Source organism: Podarcis filfolensis (genome assembly GCF_964270895.1).
Source record: "Podarcis filfolensis genome assembly, chromosome: Z".
NCBI classification, from domain to species: domain Eukaryota; kingdom Metazoa; phylum Chordata; class Lepidosauria; order Squamata; family Lacertidae; genus Podarcis; species Podarcis filfolensis.
Genome location: NC_139617.1, coordinates 41,533,962 through 41,549,270, shown reverse-complemented (window position 1 = coordinate 41,549,270; position 15,309 = coordinate 41,533,962). Strand labels below are relative to the sequence as shown.

The window sequence follows — 15,309 nt, the reverse complement described above, 5'->3', positions numbered from 1 at the left end:
ATCATCCTGAATGCACAATAAAAAAGACACCAGGAAGGGCCCCAACTTATATCACAACACTCCCAGTTTGTAAGGGTAGCACACAGCACCATCTTTACCCGGGGATGCAAGGGGTGCAGGGCACCCGGGCGCTGAATTCTGGGGGGTGCCAGGCGCCCACTGCTGAAGCCACCTAAGCTCTTAACTATCTACCTGTTATGAAATAATAAATAATTTTGATCAAGCTAGAAAAACAAAATACATATATACCTAGGTATCACCGAAATGGATACTACACCCTTGTGCAAATTAATTGAAACAAAGCACGTTTTCTATCTTACTCATAATCCTGTACTCAAAACAAACATGAAAAGTCAGTTGATCATTATGGTGTCGGAAGCCTGCAGCCAATAGAAGGAATGATGCGCTCGCCACAATATATTGAGGTTCTACGAAAGAGAGTTATTCCAGAGCTGGAAAAGAGGTATCCTAACGGTACTGGGATATTGCAGCAGGACCTAGCCCCCTGTCACACATCAAAATAAATTCATGACAGAGCAGCAAATACAGGTACTTGATTGGCCAGGGAATTCCCTAGACGTAAATGGGAATTTGTGGGCTATATGCAAAAGTCGCCTCTGTGCTGTAGATTGTATGACTATGCAGAAGCTCATTCTGGCGCTGATTCAAGTGTGGTACAGGGATCTGAAAATCAACAGTGACTGTTCGAAACTAATAGATTCCATGCCAAACTGTGTTCAAATGCTGCTTAAAAATAGCGGTCATATCTGTTACTAATTTAAATATATGTGAGTTTTGTACATGTATATGTGAGCTTTGTACAATAAACTACTAATTCATTGTTTGTTTCAATTAATGTGCACAAGGGTGAACTGCTTCACTAAAGGACTTTCAACTTTGTCCACTCATTTACCAAAGACGTGCTTGTCATTCACAACGGCGGCGCTTGTCAGACGAGTCAACAACAGCACTTGTCATTCTCAACGGCTCAGTGCACACAAAATTAACTCTTACAAAATATTATGTTACGTATTGTATTGAGCTGCCTCCCGGCTGCATGCAAGCCACGCGAGATCAGTCATGTCAAAGGTGCCGCTGACCCCGAGTGAAACATTGCAAATTGCATTTTAATTCCATCACTTACAGTTCAAATTCATTTAGAGAAACCGTTTAAAAAATAATGTTTATTTTCGCTATTTGTCGGCATTTTCTTTTTTCTTTGACTAACTACTTAGTACTTAGGGCTCTACTACACATGCATTTCAGCATGCGATTTTAGTTTTCCATTTCCGCAAAAACATGCCCAGAGCACACACACACTATGAATTCCACGAGCTGCATTTTTTTCTTCATTTTACGACAAATGCTAAAGTTAATTTGGGGGCTGAACTAAATTTGGGGGCTCTGGGAGGATCTTTGTACCCTGGTGATGCATATGCTAAGGATGGCCTTGGTAGCATGGAATAATTTTAACATACATCCCACCCACCTCCATGGCTATATGGCACTGTTTTCGGTGGCCTATTTCATATTTGATGTTTAGAATATTTTCAGGTACATTTCCCAAGACTGCTTATGAAAGTCTTAAGCTTTAAGACAATCCAATGCTGTAATAGCAATCGCTCTGACTGTAAACTGTGCCACCTAACAGCCTTTAAATATACATATGCATATATTATGCAGATCCACTGTCTTTCCTGCCCCCTTTTTGGCCATGCATGAAGTAGCCACAAAATCTACCCCATCCTATGTGAACCCATAAAACTATGCAAAGGAGGGGGGAAATATATCTGAAAGACCATCTCCATCCCTGATGACCTCCTCAGGTGCTAAGATCTGCAGAGTAGAGCTTCTTGGTAGTTCCATCACCCTCAGAGTGCAAGGAATGGAGGTCCAGGGCAGGGTCCCTAAATTGTGGAACTCCCCCTCCACAGAGGTGCATCTAGCATCTAGCATCTTCACTGTACAGGTGATGCTTAAGTTGCACTTCTTTAACCCACCCCACACTTTGACAGGTAAAGTATTTTGCATTGTAGGACCCACCTCTTTAGTTGAATTTGGTGTTCCGTTCCATTTGCAATGACTTTATATGTCTTATAATTGTAATAGGTTTATCACTTTTTATAATTATATATTATATTGTTGTAGCCCACCCTGGAAATTTATGGTGGGCAAGAAATCTAATAAAATAAATAAATACATTGAGACTATAGTCCCACTCAGAGTAGGTTCATTGAAATTAATGAGCATAACTAAGGCCCCATCTGCACTATATATTAAAAGCAGTATCATACCACTTTAAACAGCCATGGCTTCCCCCAAAGAATCCTGGGAACTGCAGCTTGTTAAGGGGGCTAAAAGCTGTTTTACTTCCCTGAGTAAAACTTAATTGGAGGCAATCCATGACTCCAGAGTCTGCACATGTTTGGGGTCACCAAACTGAAATGGGAATTGCTTAACTTAACCACCCCAAAAAATAAGCTGTCACACCCATTGACGTTTTGAGTTCCGTGTCACCCTGCTTCTTGATCCAGTAAACCCACAAAGTCCATAAGCAAAAACTACTTACGAAAAGGCGAAAGCCACCAGAGCCCCACTGACCACAATAAAATCCAGGATGTTCCAGAGGTCACGAAAATAGGCACCAGGATGAAGTATCAGGCCCAAGTCAATCATCTTCAGAGAAGAAAGCAAAGCAGAGCACAGCACAGCATGAGATATTCAAGGGTACAACAGATTCTGTGTGGCATGCAGAGACGGATAGAAAAAAAGACACGGGCAGATATGGGGGATGGCCTTCCAGATCTTGCTGGACTACAACTTCCATAATCCTTGACCACTAACCATGTGGGCTGTTGGCTGATGGGAATTGGAGTCTAGAGGGCCACAAGTTCTCCATCCCTGGACTAGAGAGTCACAAGCAAGAGGTGCAATAAAATGAGCGGAATGCTCATTCTCATAAAAACATAAAAAGAGCCCTGCAGCCGGATCAAGCCAATGACCCATCTTATCCAGCATCATTTGCTCACAGTGACCAACTAGGTGCTCACAAGCAAGACATGAGAGCAACAGCTCTCTGCCTACCTGTGATTCTCTGCAACTGGTATTCAGACACACTGAACGTGGGAGAAAGTGGCCATCATGGCTAACAGTTATTTTTGCATTATCCCACATTACATTTCAGTCTCCCCCCCCCCCCCCGGACAATCAAGTCCATGTCCAGAGACCACTGGCCATTTATTTTGTACAAAGGCTACTACTTACAAACAATACAAATCTGTTAGGAGTATTAGCATATATAAGGAGTAGGGAACCTTTTTCAGCCTAGGGTGGCATTCCCTTCTGGGTGGGGCCAGAAGCAAAAGTGGACAGAGCAACACGTGTTAATTTTACCATTGTGCAGCAGGTTAGTTTCTACACACACTCACACACCCTTCTCTGTGCTCTGTAAGGACAAGCATGTGGCCCCATCAGTTCAAGGGCACATTTCATCCAGGCAAAACCACTCCAGCACCATGTATAGCAGGGCCAGTGATAAGTGTGGCTGAGGATCAAATGGAAAGATTTGGAGGGTTGCACCTGGCCCCACAGCTTGAGGTTCCTGGGAAGATTATCATAACTTAAGGTTAGTTTCATATGAAGGGAAGCTGTCTTTCAGATATTCTGAGCCCAAACCACTTAGGGATGTGTAGGTAAGCAACCAGCACCTTGCATTGGGTCCAGAAACGAGCCAGAAGCCAGTGCAGTTGAACTAAGGCCAGTGTAACATGGAGAGCATCTAAGCTGTTGAATTTCTGCACCAGCTTCCAAGCACTGCAGAAGTTTCAACTCCTTGAAGTACAAATCTACCCTCAAGTGACCCTTTCATCAGCAAAGGAGCACCCCCAAAGTACCACCAAAAGCATTGGTGGGTCTGACAGCTGCTTAACCCCCAGAGAAATTTTGCTGAAAATGACTTCTGCTGAAGGCTTATAGTGAGGAGCACAAAAAAGGGGTGCCATGCCATTCCAAAAAGAGCATGAGGGTGGTCTAAATACAGAATCAGCAGTCTTCTTGACTGCTACATTAGCCATGCAGCTCCCCTCCCGCAAAGGCCCAGCTCGCTTCCTGTTCCTCTGTGCAGACAGATCATAAGAGTACTGGAGAGATATTCTTACCTTTATCACCATCTCAAATGTAAAGACACCTGTAAATATGTAATCCAGGTACTTGAGAGCCTAAAATCAGAATGGGAAGTTTGATGTTAAAAAAAGGAGGCAGCGAAAATATAATTAGATGAGAAAATCTCATGCTTCTAAAGAGGTAGAACATTTTATTACTGGGATTCCATATGGGTTGCTTCAAGGCTTTAAAGGGTTCCCCCACTTCCTCCTAGAGTACTCAGAGAGTGATAGGATTTGCCTAGGCTTGAACTAGAAATCCTGAGCTCTCTGCACATGTGCCCCAGGTGGTGAGCCAGGCTGGAGGATGTCCCTACACCAGGGATGGGAAAACTTTGGTGCTGCAGATATTGCTGAACCATAATTCCCATCAACCTCCAGCAGCATGGCCAATAGCCATGGCTGATGGGAGTTGCAGGTGCATGGTGCCTGTGGAAATATGCAGAAAATATGTGGGAGATTGTAGGGTTGTTTCCTATAAACATCCACCCCACCTACTCGGAATGGCAAGTTTAACAGCAACCTTGCAGAAATTTCATAAGATGCTGTTCCTTACCTCATTCCTTGGTGACTCAGCTTGGACGGGGTCTTCCGCTGCCAGGGCAATACTGCTGAGGGCTATGACGATGAGGATGACCATTTCAAAGTAACGCATGTTCACAATGTAATGGCACAGGCGCCGGATTCTGTAAGGGCCAGACCATTTATGTATACGTATTTTAAGAGCACAACAAAGAACTGGTTTTGCCACATGTGACAGCTATATTTATTTTCATTTTCATTTACTTATTTGATTTCTTACCTGCCCTTCAACATAAAGTCCCCATGTAGGCTACAATTATTGTTTTAAATAGAAACACAATGCTAAAATCAATTAAAACAAATCACAGTCAAAAGAATAGGATGGGACCTAAATATTCATATCTCTGTGTAAGCAGGCTTGTGCTTGGCATTGCTCAGGAATTTCAAGGAACCAAAATATCTATGCAGTTTTGAAATTAATCGGTGGAAATCTGCAGTTTTCAATGGTTCAGTCTGCCATATTGATTCAGAATGGCACTCAACTGCATCTAAACATAGTGTGTCCTAATGCATACTGAGTGTCAATCCAAAATATATAGTAGATATCCAAGGAGCCAAAGGTCAGAGTCAAAAGGGGCGGCAGCCCAAGAGAGGCAATCCATGATTTTGACACAGTCCAGTTTACCTGGTGAAAAAAATAGAGGACCCTCACCCAATGGCTGGGTACAATGCCATGATGACCATAAATCTGTCACTGGCTTATTGGGCTGTATACAACTAAGGGCTCATCCAGACTTTCTTTTGTGCTGCATTTTCCAAGCACAGGTTTGTGCTTTAAAGCTCTGTGTCCAAACCCTTTTTCACTCCTGTGTTTTCCCTGGGAAAATGCAGGTTTTGCCACTGAATTGGAGCAAATGGCAATCTGCTGAAAACCTGGTTGCCATTTGTAAAATGTGGGTTTTCCCAAGGAAAGCGCCAAGATAAAAAACAAACAAACCTGCTTGGACACAGAGCTTTAGAGCCCAGTCCTGTGCCTAGAAACGCAGCACAGAAGGAAGTCTGGATAAGCCCTCTGTTTTACACAGAGTAGAGCCATTGGGTTCAATAGCTCTAAGTTCATCACGTGTATTACTTTCAATGGGTCTACTTTGAGTAGGACTAACATTGACTGCAACCCTTTAAAAACAGTTTAGACATACAATGCAGAAAAGCAGCTGTGAGGACTTACGGGTTTGTAGGACTTAAGATGAACATGGAGCTATATGGCAGGATAGGTTTTGGTCCCTTCTCTGTAAAGTCATCATCCACATCCATGTCTTTCTTCTCTTCTGTTTTAGTTTCAAATTCAATGTTGTTCACTGCAGTTGACAAACACATTGACAACAAAGCATCAAAATGGGGGCTTCCTAATTACTGAAACTAGCAGCTATCTGGACACTGGGTCAGAAGCTGCAGGACATCAGACAGGGAGCTAAAGATAGGGAGACCACTGTGCCTGAAACTCTTAGAAAGGAACCACAAGAGGAACATATCAGAGCACCAGAACCTGTAGGTCCAGAGCCAGGACCCTCACAGACACGTTTCCCTGAGGAACCACACACACCATCAGTCTGGTGGCACATGGAGCGCATCAAGAGGGAGACTGTGAAACAAAGGAGGAGTGGCCATCTTCATGCCAGAAGGTTGGTCCTTCTGAAGTTCTCTTCATAAGGAGTGGAGCCAAAATAGTAGTAATAATAATAATAATAATAATAATAATAATAATAATAATAATATAATAATAATTTATTTGTACCTCAGCCACTCTGTGCAGCTTCCACAAAGACAAAAAATACAAAAGAGGTAGTCTGGAGACACAGACTTAAAAGGCCTCAGTCTGCTCCCAAGCTTTGTGGGAGCAAGTTGCTCACTCGGAGCTGTACATGGTCTGGCAACTCTTGACCAGCCTTGCCTCTGGTTTCTCTAAGGGATCTGACACTGGACTAGAACATGACAGTAAAGCAGCCTTTCCCAACTTAGGGCCCTTCCAGCTGGTGAGCACAGATGGGGAACCAGTGGCCTTCCAGATCTGGCTGTACTACATCTACTGTCACTCCTGACCATTGGCCATGCTGGCTGGAACTGAGGAAAGTAGGAATCCATCAACACCTGGAACACACCAAGCTGGGGAAGGATGTTGTAATGATGTGGCTAGTTAACTCTCTGATTTTAGCCAGTTAATTGGTTGTAGAGAAATCCTAACCAGGTCTACTCAGAATCCCTCCTACAAAATACTGACAATCTGGAGGTGGTGACAGTTTCATTGGAGACAGCTGGTTCAGAACCTGAGTGGTGTCCCTCTGCCCCCAGAACTCAGAGTCCTAACCCATCTCAGAAAGAACCATATGGAACATAGTTCAGTACTAGAGCATCTATAGTAGCAAGGATGCAGGGAACATTTAGGACTCCAGATGTTGCTGAACCACAACTCCATCAGTCAATGGCCAATGCAATGGAGGAAAAGACCAATGTCCGAGATCTTGGAAAACCACTGCCAGTTTGAGTAGATAAAACTGAGCTGAACATTTATTTCATTTTATATTCTGCCCTTCTCCCTGAAGGAGCCCAGGGTAAAAAACACAGCAGTGTGTGTGTGTGTATTAAAACATTCTCCAACCAGTGGTCTTACAATTGGCAGAAACAGTATATTTCAGCCATCAAATGCCTCAGTAAACAGGCATGTTTTTTAAATCCTCCCAGAATTTACTCTCTGCAACTATCCCCTGGTCCTGCAAAGGGTGCAACGCCGCTGGTGGCAGGACCATCAAAGCCTTGCCTGCCGATTATAGAATTTTAGGTACTTGGGTCCCAGGCCCTTCTGAACTTTGAATGCTAATACTTACACCTTGAACTGGAGCCATCAGCTCACTGGCAGCCAGTGAAACACTTTCAGAAACAGTGACACACCACCCATCCGGCTACCCCACTTACCAGCCCAGCTGCTGCATTCTGCATTAGCTGCAGCATCTGGATCATCTTCAGGGGAAGCCCCACATACAGCACATTACCATAGTCCAGGTGGGAGGTCATCAAAGCATGAACAATGGATGGAATAATAGTCTGTTGGAGTAACTCACTTGGTATGATGGCGGCTTCCCCAGGAGGTGCCGTGACAGTGACAGGAATGTTCACAGTTGCAGATTTGTCCAGAGATGGCTGACCCATGCGAGTGACGTTCTTCTGATTGTCAGCATCTTCAGGCTGTTCAAGCACTCTCTGCAGACAAGTGCTAGGCAAGGTGTGCAGAGGGGCAACAGTCACACTCCCACTTGCCTCTGTGTCACACTGACCTTCCCTGAGATTACAAGAACAGAGACAACAACAAAAACATCACTGTGAGTCAGGTCTTTGGGGCTGAAGCCCTTCCATAACTTCTTCAGGCCAGGATCTACCAGTTGACTTCCTGGATGATTTGCAGGAGGTCAGAAAACTCCTTATACTTCTTTGCATCAACAAAAAGCTTATAAAAATCCTACCCTGAACTGTATGTGGAGTTGTAATTCTACTACCCAGGGAGGTAAGTAGGTAACTGTTCTTTCCCCCTAAGCTGTCATTTTGCATCTGGATCCGTGTCCCTCCCCACCCTATTTTGTACCTGGCTGTACAGTTCTGCAGGACCTGCTGCTCAGGATGCCTAGAGGCTCTTGGGGTACATTTCAGGGGGATTTTTAGAGTCAAGATTTAATTATGGAGATACTTAGCTTTGCTGTTATCAGTACTGATTTTTTTGTATGTTAATTGTGAGATCTTATTATAACCTATGAGGGGATTGCTTAATTGTGTACTTACTTCAGCTGTTTTTATTTATTGCTTATGACTGCTTGTGGATTTTTTTTAATTGTGTAAATCTGTCCATGTTGTAAGCCACCTTGAATATGGTTTAACTATGGAAAGGTGGCATACAAACACATGACAATGATGATCCAGTGTGAATATAATGATGGTAACCCAGTGTGGTGTAATGATTAGTGTTGGACTAGGATGTAGACTAGGATGTGTTGGACTAGGATGTCCCATCACCTCCTGGCAAATAGAAGGGGAAGAAATGGAGGCAGTGAGAGATTTTATTTTCTTGGGCTCCATGATCACTGCAGATGGTGACAGCAGCCACGAAATTAAAAGACGCCTGCTTCTTAGGAGAAAAGCAATGACAAACCTAGACAGCATCTTAAAAAGTAGAGACATCACCTTGCCAACAAAGGTCTGTATAGTAAAAGCTATGGTTTTCCCAGTAGTGATGTATGGAAGTGAAAGCTGGACCATAAAGAAGGCTGATCGCCGAAAAATTGATGCTTTTGAATTATGGTGCTGGAGAAGACTCTTGAGAGTCCCGTGGACTGCAAGAAGATCAAACCTATCCATTCTTAATGAAATCAGCCCTGAGTGCTCACTGGAAGGACAGATCATGAAGCTGAGGCTCCAATACTTTGGCCACCTCATGAGAAGAGAAGACTCCCTGGGAAAGACCCTGATGTTGGGAAAGATGGAGGGCACAAGGAGAAGGGGATGACAGAGGACGAGATGGTTGGATAGTGTTCTCAAAGCTACCAGCATGAGTTTGACTAAACTGCGGGAGGCAGTGGAAGACAGAAGTGCCTGGCGTGCTCTGGTCCACGGGGTCACGAAGAGTCGGACACGACTAAACGACTAAACAACAAGAAGGATGTGGAAGGCCACGGTTCAAATTCCCATTTGATTACCTTGAGCCAGTTCTTGTGGGGATTAAATGAGGAGGGGGAGAATCATGAACAAAGCTTGAGATCTTTCGGAGGGAAGAGGTGGTTTAATAAACAACAAATTGTGGTGATTGGTACCAGAACTCATTTGTTCTGCAAAACATGGAATGAAAGGAAAATTAAATTCTGCAACCGAAGAGTCTTTCTGTGGCTGGTTTAGGTGTAACAGGCTCCTGAGAGGAAGTTATTTGATTGAAGAACCCAGCTTGAGAGCACACAGAGAAACACCATTGCCACCATACCCCTTTCTCACTACATTGTGAACTGTGAATCAATGATAGCAGTGACTTCTGATTTCTCAAGTCATGTTAAGCAGAGGGTTTGTTGTCGTGCAAGATTCCCAGGCTTGATTCACGTTATGCATTTACGTGCCTTTGGACAGCTTCAAACAGTATGAAGAGCAGAGCTGCCAGATTATTGACAGAGGCTGGCTGTCATGAGCTTATTCAATCTGCTTTGCTGTTTCCTACTTTGTTTCCAGGCATGACCTGGACTGGCCTGAAACATTTTTTCCCCCTTCCCGAAGTGAAGGGCAAGATGAGGGGCAGAGAATGTTTTTCATCCTGGAGGCTATGTTCCTTTCTGGACAACCATCAGGGTCATAGACAAAAGTAGGTGGTTTCTACAACATACTCAGACACCTCTCGTCTATCCTCCATCCAGGCAAGCAAGAGTCATTCTTAAACTCTGAGAATTGGCATATTCCAGCCAGGGGGGAAAACACCCAATGAAGGTATGGAGTAGGATGAGTGAGGAAGGACATGTGACCTGGACCTGGGTCACCAGGTCCAGATACAGAGGCCCAGAGGGCTGATGTTCCCCATCTCTTGGCATGATGGATCCCTCCACACCTGCACACATTCTCCAGATAGAATTCTATTGGACAGACAGGCAAGTCTGGCTTCAGGTAATGGGGTAGCATCCTCATCTGCATGTAAGGGCAGCAGATAAGGACGGAGGAGGAACCTGCCCTACTCAGATTCCAAAGCAGACTAACCTGAGTTTGCCTGCCTAGCAGATTTGGGGGCTGCTTTGTCTACCTGTCATTCATTTGACACCATAAAGGTAAAGCCACAGCAGTGAAGGGGGCTGTTTCTTTGCAGTGGGGATTACATTTTGCTATTTAGAGTTTTTGTGGTGCTGATGTTTTTATAAGACTTTGCTAAGTTTACAACTGCAGCTATTATCCCTTCCTCTAGCATGGAATATTGGGTTGGTGATGGTTCAGAAACCATCAGAAACCCCAGAAAGTCAGTACTGGCCTTGTGCCCACTGGGACTGGGAGGGTTGAAGCTGGGGGGGGAGCAGTAGGTGGCACCAGACCTAATGACAGGAGAAGTCAACTAATTCTGGTTTTTCCCCATCTCCTCTTCACTATTGAGTTCTTCCTGAGCAAATCTCAGTCAAAGGAGGAGGGAGCTGACGGGCAGTGCCACTCCCCAGATTGGCTGTAAGTAAGAAAGCAGGCAAGTGGGGGCTGGCTGAGGGCAAACTCAGCTTGGTGGAGCAGTGCGCTAGTGCTCAAATGAACCAGTCGCCGCTGATCCAGAGACATAGAAAATATTCACTAGGAATAGGCTTTTGCTAAGGAAGTCTAAGCTCACAGCCCCAGAATGCCAAGCGAAGGGGTGCCAAAACTGGCCCCAGGGACACCAGGGCAACCACACAGTCATCGTCTGGCAAAGTGCAGAAAAGGCTTTCTCAAGTCCTGCTGATTAATTGGCTGTGGCATGTAAATTGCTCTCAAGTGTATTATTATAGCTCAGGAACTGTTCCAAAAATCCAAAAATCTTTAAAAACAAGACCCTGCAAGGAGACTCCAGCAGCCAAAATCTATACCAGCCCTGCTCGTCCCTATGCAAGCAGCTAACAGCAACCCTGGGGGAGCCATTTATTCCTAATCAGAGTTTGTACCTAGCAGCAGTATCATTACATTGCAGTCCCTGCATGCGTTCCCCCTTTCCTCCAGAGCTAAGCTTTTCCTCCAAAGCTGAGCTGGCACCTTGGCCATGAAGCAATTCTCCCAAGTTATCATAAATGCTGGGGAAATCAGAAGTGTGTGCGGGGAGATCTGCAGCGATCATTAAGCCTCTGATTGGAGCCACTTTATTCATTTATTGCATTTATATCCCACCATTTTTCTCCAAAGAGGTTAACATAGCTTTCCCCCCTCCTCAGTAAACCTCTACAACAACCCTGTGTTAGGCTGAGAGGTAGTGTCTGGCAGAAGACCTCACCCAGATATCTTCATAGCTGAATGGGGATTTGAACCATGTTCACCGCATTGAGATCACTGGAGTCAAAAAAGTGGGATGAAAATGCAATGAATGAATGAATGAATGAATGAATGAATGAATGAATTCCAGCAGGGCTGGAAAACCTCTTCCCAGTGGTCCAAACGTGGCCTCCACCCCTCTGTCTCTCTCTTTCTCTTTCCTTTGAGACTTGCCCCTGTCCATCAGCTCTTCCCTCTTCTCTTCTCAAAGCACTTGTCTGGCTGCAGTGCATGCTTGAACTGTGGTAGTGGATGGAGGATAGCCCCACCTCTGGGGAAAAACAATTGCCTACAATTGGTGGTGGCTGGGTCTGGCAGGGAGACCAAGAGTAAGAGTCAAAGCTGAAGAACTGCAGAGCCTCCCACTGATTGATTGTAATTAAGAAAGCAGTCATGTGAGGATTGGCTGAGGGCAGACCAAGTGTGGTGTGCTACAGCCTTTGTCCCCAAATTGACCAACTCCCACTGGCTCTTAGGTAGAAACAGGTTCTGACTTTTAGCCTTATTGTTTGGTTGCAATTATATGAAGGATTACAAAGGTTATTGTTTAGTCTGTTAATTTGGATGTATAAAGACAATGTAGGAAAGGAAACAAGGAATATAGCAGACTTATTTACCTCTCTAATAGTTAGCCTCTAATGGTTACTTCCTTTTGGCCACAGAGGCAACCTGCCATCATTGGAGCTGACTAAGAATGTTGTTAAATACTTAAATAAAAATGTAAGCAACATGGAACAGGAAGGCTTTATCCAGTATGTTCTATTCACAGCAGACCCATTGAAGTTAATAGACCTAAATTAGTCAAATCAATTATTTCCAATGTCTACATCTTTGGGACTGGGAACTGCCACCCTGTTTACACTCTTGCCTCTATCCTGCTTGCAAGAGTTGGCAAAGAGTACCGTTTGTTTGTTTGTTTGTTTGTTTGTTTGTTTGTTTGACATCCCACATTTTCTTTAAGGAACTCAAGGTGGCATAGACAGTTTCCTCCCCTCTCCTCATTTCATCCTCACAGCAACCCCGTGAGGTCAGGTAGGTTGAAAGCAGGTGACAGGCCTAAGTTCACCTATTGAGCTTCATGACCAAGTGGGGATTTGAAATATACTTTCTGTGGGATGTGAAACACAGAGCAGTCAAATACAACATTCCTAGAGAGGGATGTTTGTCCAGCCAGTAGATAAACTTCCTGTTTCCTCCTGGGCTGGGACAAACTTCCTCTACATGTGACCAGAGGTGGGCATGACCTTACCTGTGCAGGTAACAAAATAGCACAGGGCAGGCAGCCATTTCTCTCTCTGACTCCATTCCTTGAAGAAGCAACATCTCCTTAGCCTGAGATGCTTTCTTGGCCTCCAGCCAAGAGAGGTCAAAAGAACTATCTCCTTATGATTCCAAGTGTGTATACAGGCATTTTATAACCTAGGTCTGCCTTCTGGGATCCATCTGTGAACAGAATGTGTGAGTAAACTATTTTATACTTTTTATACAAGACTGTGTCCTGTCTATTCTTTTTAGGAGGGAATAAATGGGAATTACCAGGAAACCTATTTTAGAGGCTTATGCAAGCCTGGCAACAAGTTATCCGCTGTGTAAGTTTAAAAGGGGAATGTTTCTCTGCTAGATTATAGATCTTGCTAACACAAATTGGGAAGGATATTATTAAACAATAGGTCCTCTCCTGCCTCCCTGAACATTCCCACACTTTCTCAGGTCCTAGTCTGACACTCTAACCAGTACACTGAACTGTGGGACTCAGCATGTTTCCTGAGCCCCAAGAATGGACCCAGCCCTTGAGACAACCTTCGTCCTTCACAGACCAAGCACCTCATTGGGACAGAACCTGACTCACCTTGGCTGGTGATTCCTCAGCTCCTTCTCTCCTGCCTCTCCCTCCTTTTCCCCGTTTGGCTTGTCCACTGAATCATATGTGGACAGGGCCTTGTGCCGCATCTTGTGCCGTCTGTGGGGTTCTTCCCCTCCTTCCCCTTTCGAGCCAGGGTCACCTTCCCGGTTCCCAGGCCTGGACCCTCCCCGGTGACGTGAACGACGCTCCGTCTTGGCTCCATTGATTGTTCCATTGCCTTCTTTTGCTTGCCGCTCGGCTGAGTGCCGGTGACCCCGATGGCGTCTGTGCTCTCTCTCGGCTCCTTCCTCCACTGACCCACGGCGGTGATGCCTCCTACCTCCTTCCTGGCCCCGGCTGCGCTCGCTTTTCCCTTCCTTCCCACTCCTCTCGCCCTCTTTACTGCGGCTCCTGTGTGTTCGATGACGCTCCTCTTTATGGTTTGGGCCAGATTCTCCATTCTCATCCTTCGGCACATTGCTCTTCTCCTGTTCTCCCCCCTTGTCCTTATCTCGATGTCGGTGATGCTTCCGCTGCCCCTCAGTGCTCACAGCTGGTGGGGGCTTCACTTCCTCCGCGACCTCTTGCACATCAACGGGACTCAGCTTGTTGATGTTGTTGTTGCGGCTGTCACTCCTTGGCTCAACCACTAGGGGGCGGTCCAAGTGAGTTTTCATATCTGGGCGGATGTGAAGGTTGGTAGCGTAACGAACTCGATCTTCTGGGTCCAGCTCATTGTACAGGGCTTCGCAGCTCGTCCGGAAGTTGTGCATTCGGATCTGGCTGGTTCTCTGCTCCCACACGGATTTGGACTTGGAGGCATTCTGCTGCTTGCTATAGAAGAGAGAGAGAGGCAGAAAGAAAGGAGCAATTGCGGGAAGGGGAAGATGGAGAAGGAGGAAGGGAAGCAGGGGGGAAAGGTGGTTACCATCTTATCCACAGCACTACAACAGCAAGATCTGGGACTACAAGGTGAAGGAAAAATGAACGTGGGGGTAATGACAAGATGGCTGGTAGAATACATAAGAAAGGGTAGAATCTTCCAGAAAACTGTAGATGTCCTCTTTGCTACTGTTTGCTCCTGATATTACACAAGTCACTCAGGCAACCTTTCTGGCTGAAGATGCAGTACAGACAGTGGAGCCACTGCCCTGTCAACCCTGGCCTGGCTTCCTACTAGTCTGGTGGTCCAACGCAACCTTACAAGGAACCGCTCGGGACTTTGTGGAATACATGGCTCCATGGGGCTGTCCCTGCATAAATCTGGCCCTTCTCATGGCCATGGATTTACCTCTGTTTACCTCTGTGGACCTGGGTGATTCTATTTATCAAATGGAATAAAAGAAGTGCCATGGTCAGATTATTTTCTGAGGCTACTAGATTTCTATTGCAGGCTACACCTACAAGAAAGAAAAAGGGGAGGCTGCATAAGGAGCTACTGATGATCTGAGAGTTAAGAAGGGCATGTATAAGAAATGGAAGAAAGGGGAAATCACAAAGGAGTAGACAACAGTTGCAGGGAAAAAGTCAGACTGGCTAAAGCTTGGAATGAGCTCAGGCTTGCAAGAGAGTTTAAAAATAATAAAAAAGGTTTCTTTGGCTATGTCCAAAGTAAGAGGAAAAACAAGCAAGTGGTAGGTCCTCTGTGTGGAGAAGACAGAGAAATGCTATTGGTGACAGAGAGAAGGCGGAATTACTAAACACCTACTTTGCCTCTGTCTTCACCCAAAAGGA

The 15,309-nt window shown here is 45.1% G+C and overlaps 1 protein-coding gene across 10 annotated transcripts in view; it reads right to left on the bottom strand.

The window, feature by feature from the left end:
- The window catches only part of CACNA1B (calcium voltage-gated channel subunit alpha1 B), a 328,172-nt gene that overhangs the window by 79,185 nt on the left and 233,678 nt on the right, over nucleotides 1-15,309 (bottom strand). For all 10 annotated transcript variants that reach the window (XM_083597112.1, XM_083597115.1, XM_083597114.1 and 7 more), the window contains 6 exons: nucleotides 13,582-14,409; nucleotides 7,799-8,016; nucleotides 5,911-6,040; nucleotides 4,717-4,846; nucleotides 4,158-4,217; nucleotides 2,570-2,676 (listed from right to left, as the gene is read on the bottom strand). In XM_083597112.1, coding sequence (XP_083453238.1) covers nucleotides 2,570-2,676; nucleotides 4,158-4,217; nucleotides 4,717-4,846; nucleotides 5,911-6,040; nucleotides 7,799-8,016; nucleotides 13,582-14,409 — 1,473 coding nt within the window. The remainder of the gene's footprint in view (nucleotides 1-2,569; nucleotides 2,677-4,157; nucleotides 4,218-4,716; nucleotides 4,847-5,910; nucleotides 6,041-7,798; nucleotides 8,017-13,581; nucleotides 14,410-15,309) is intronic.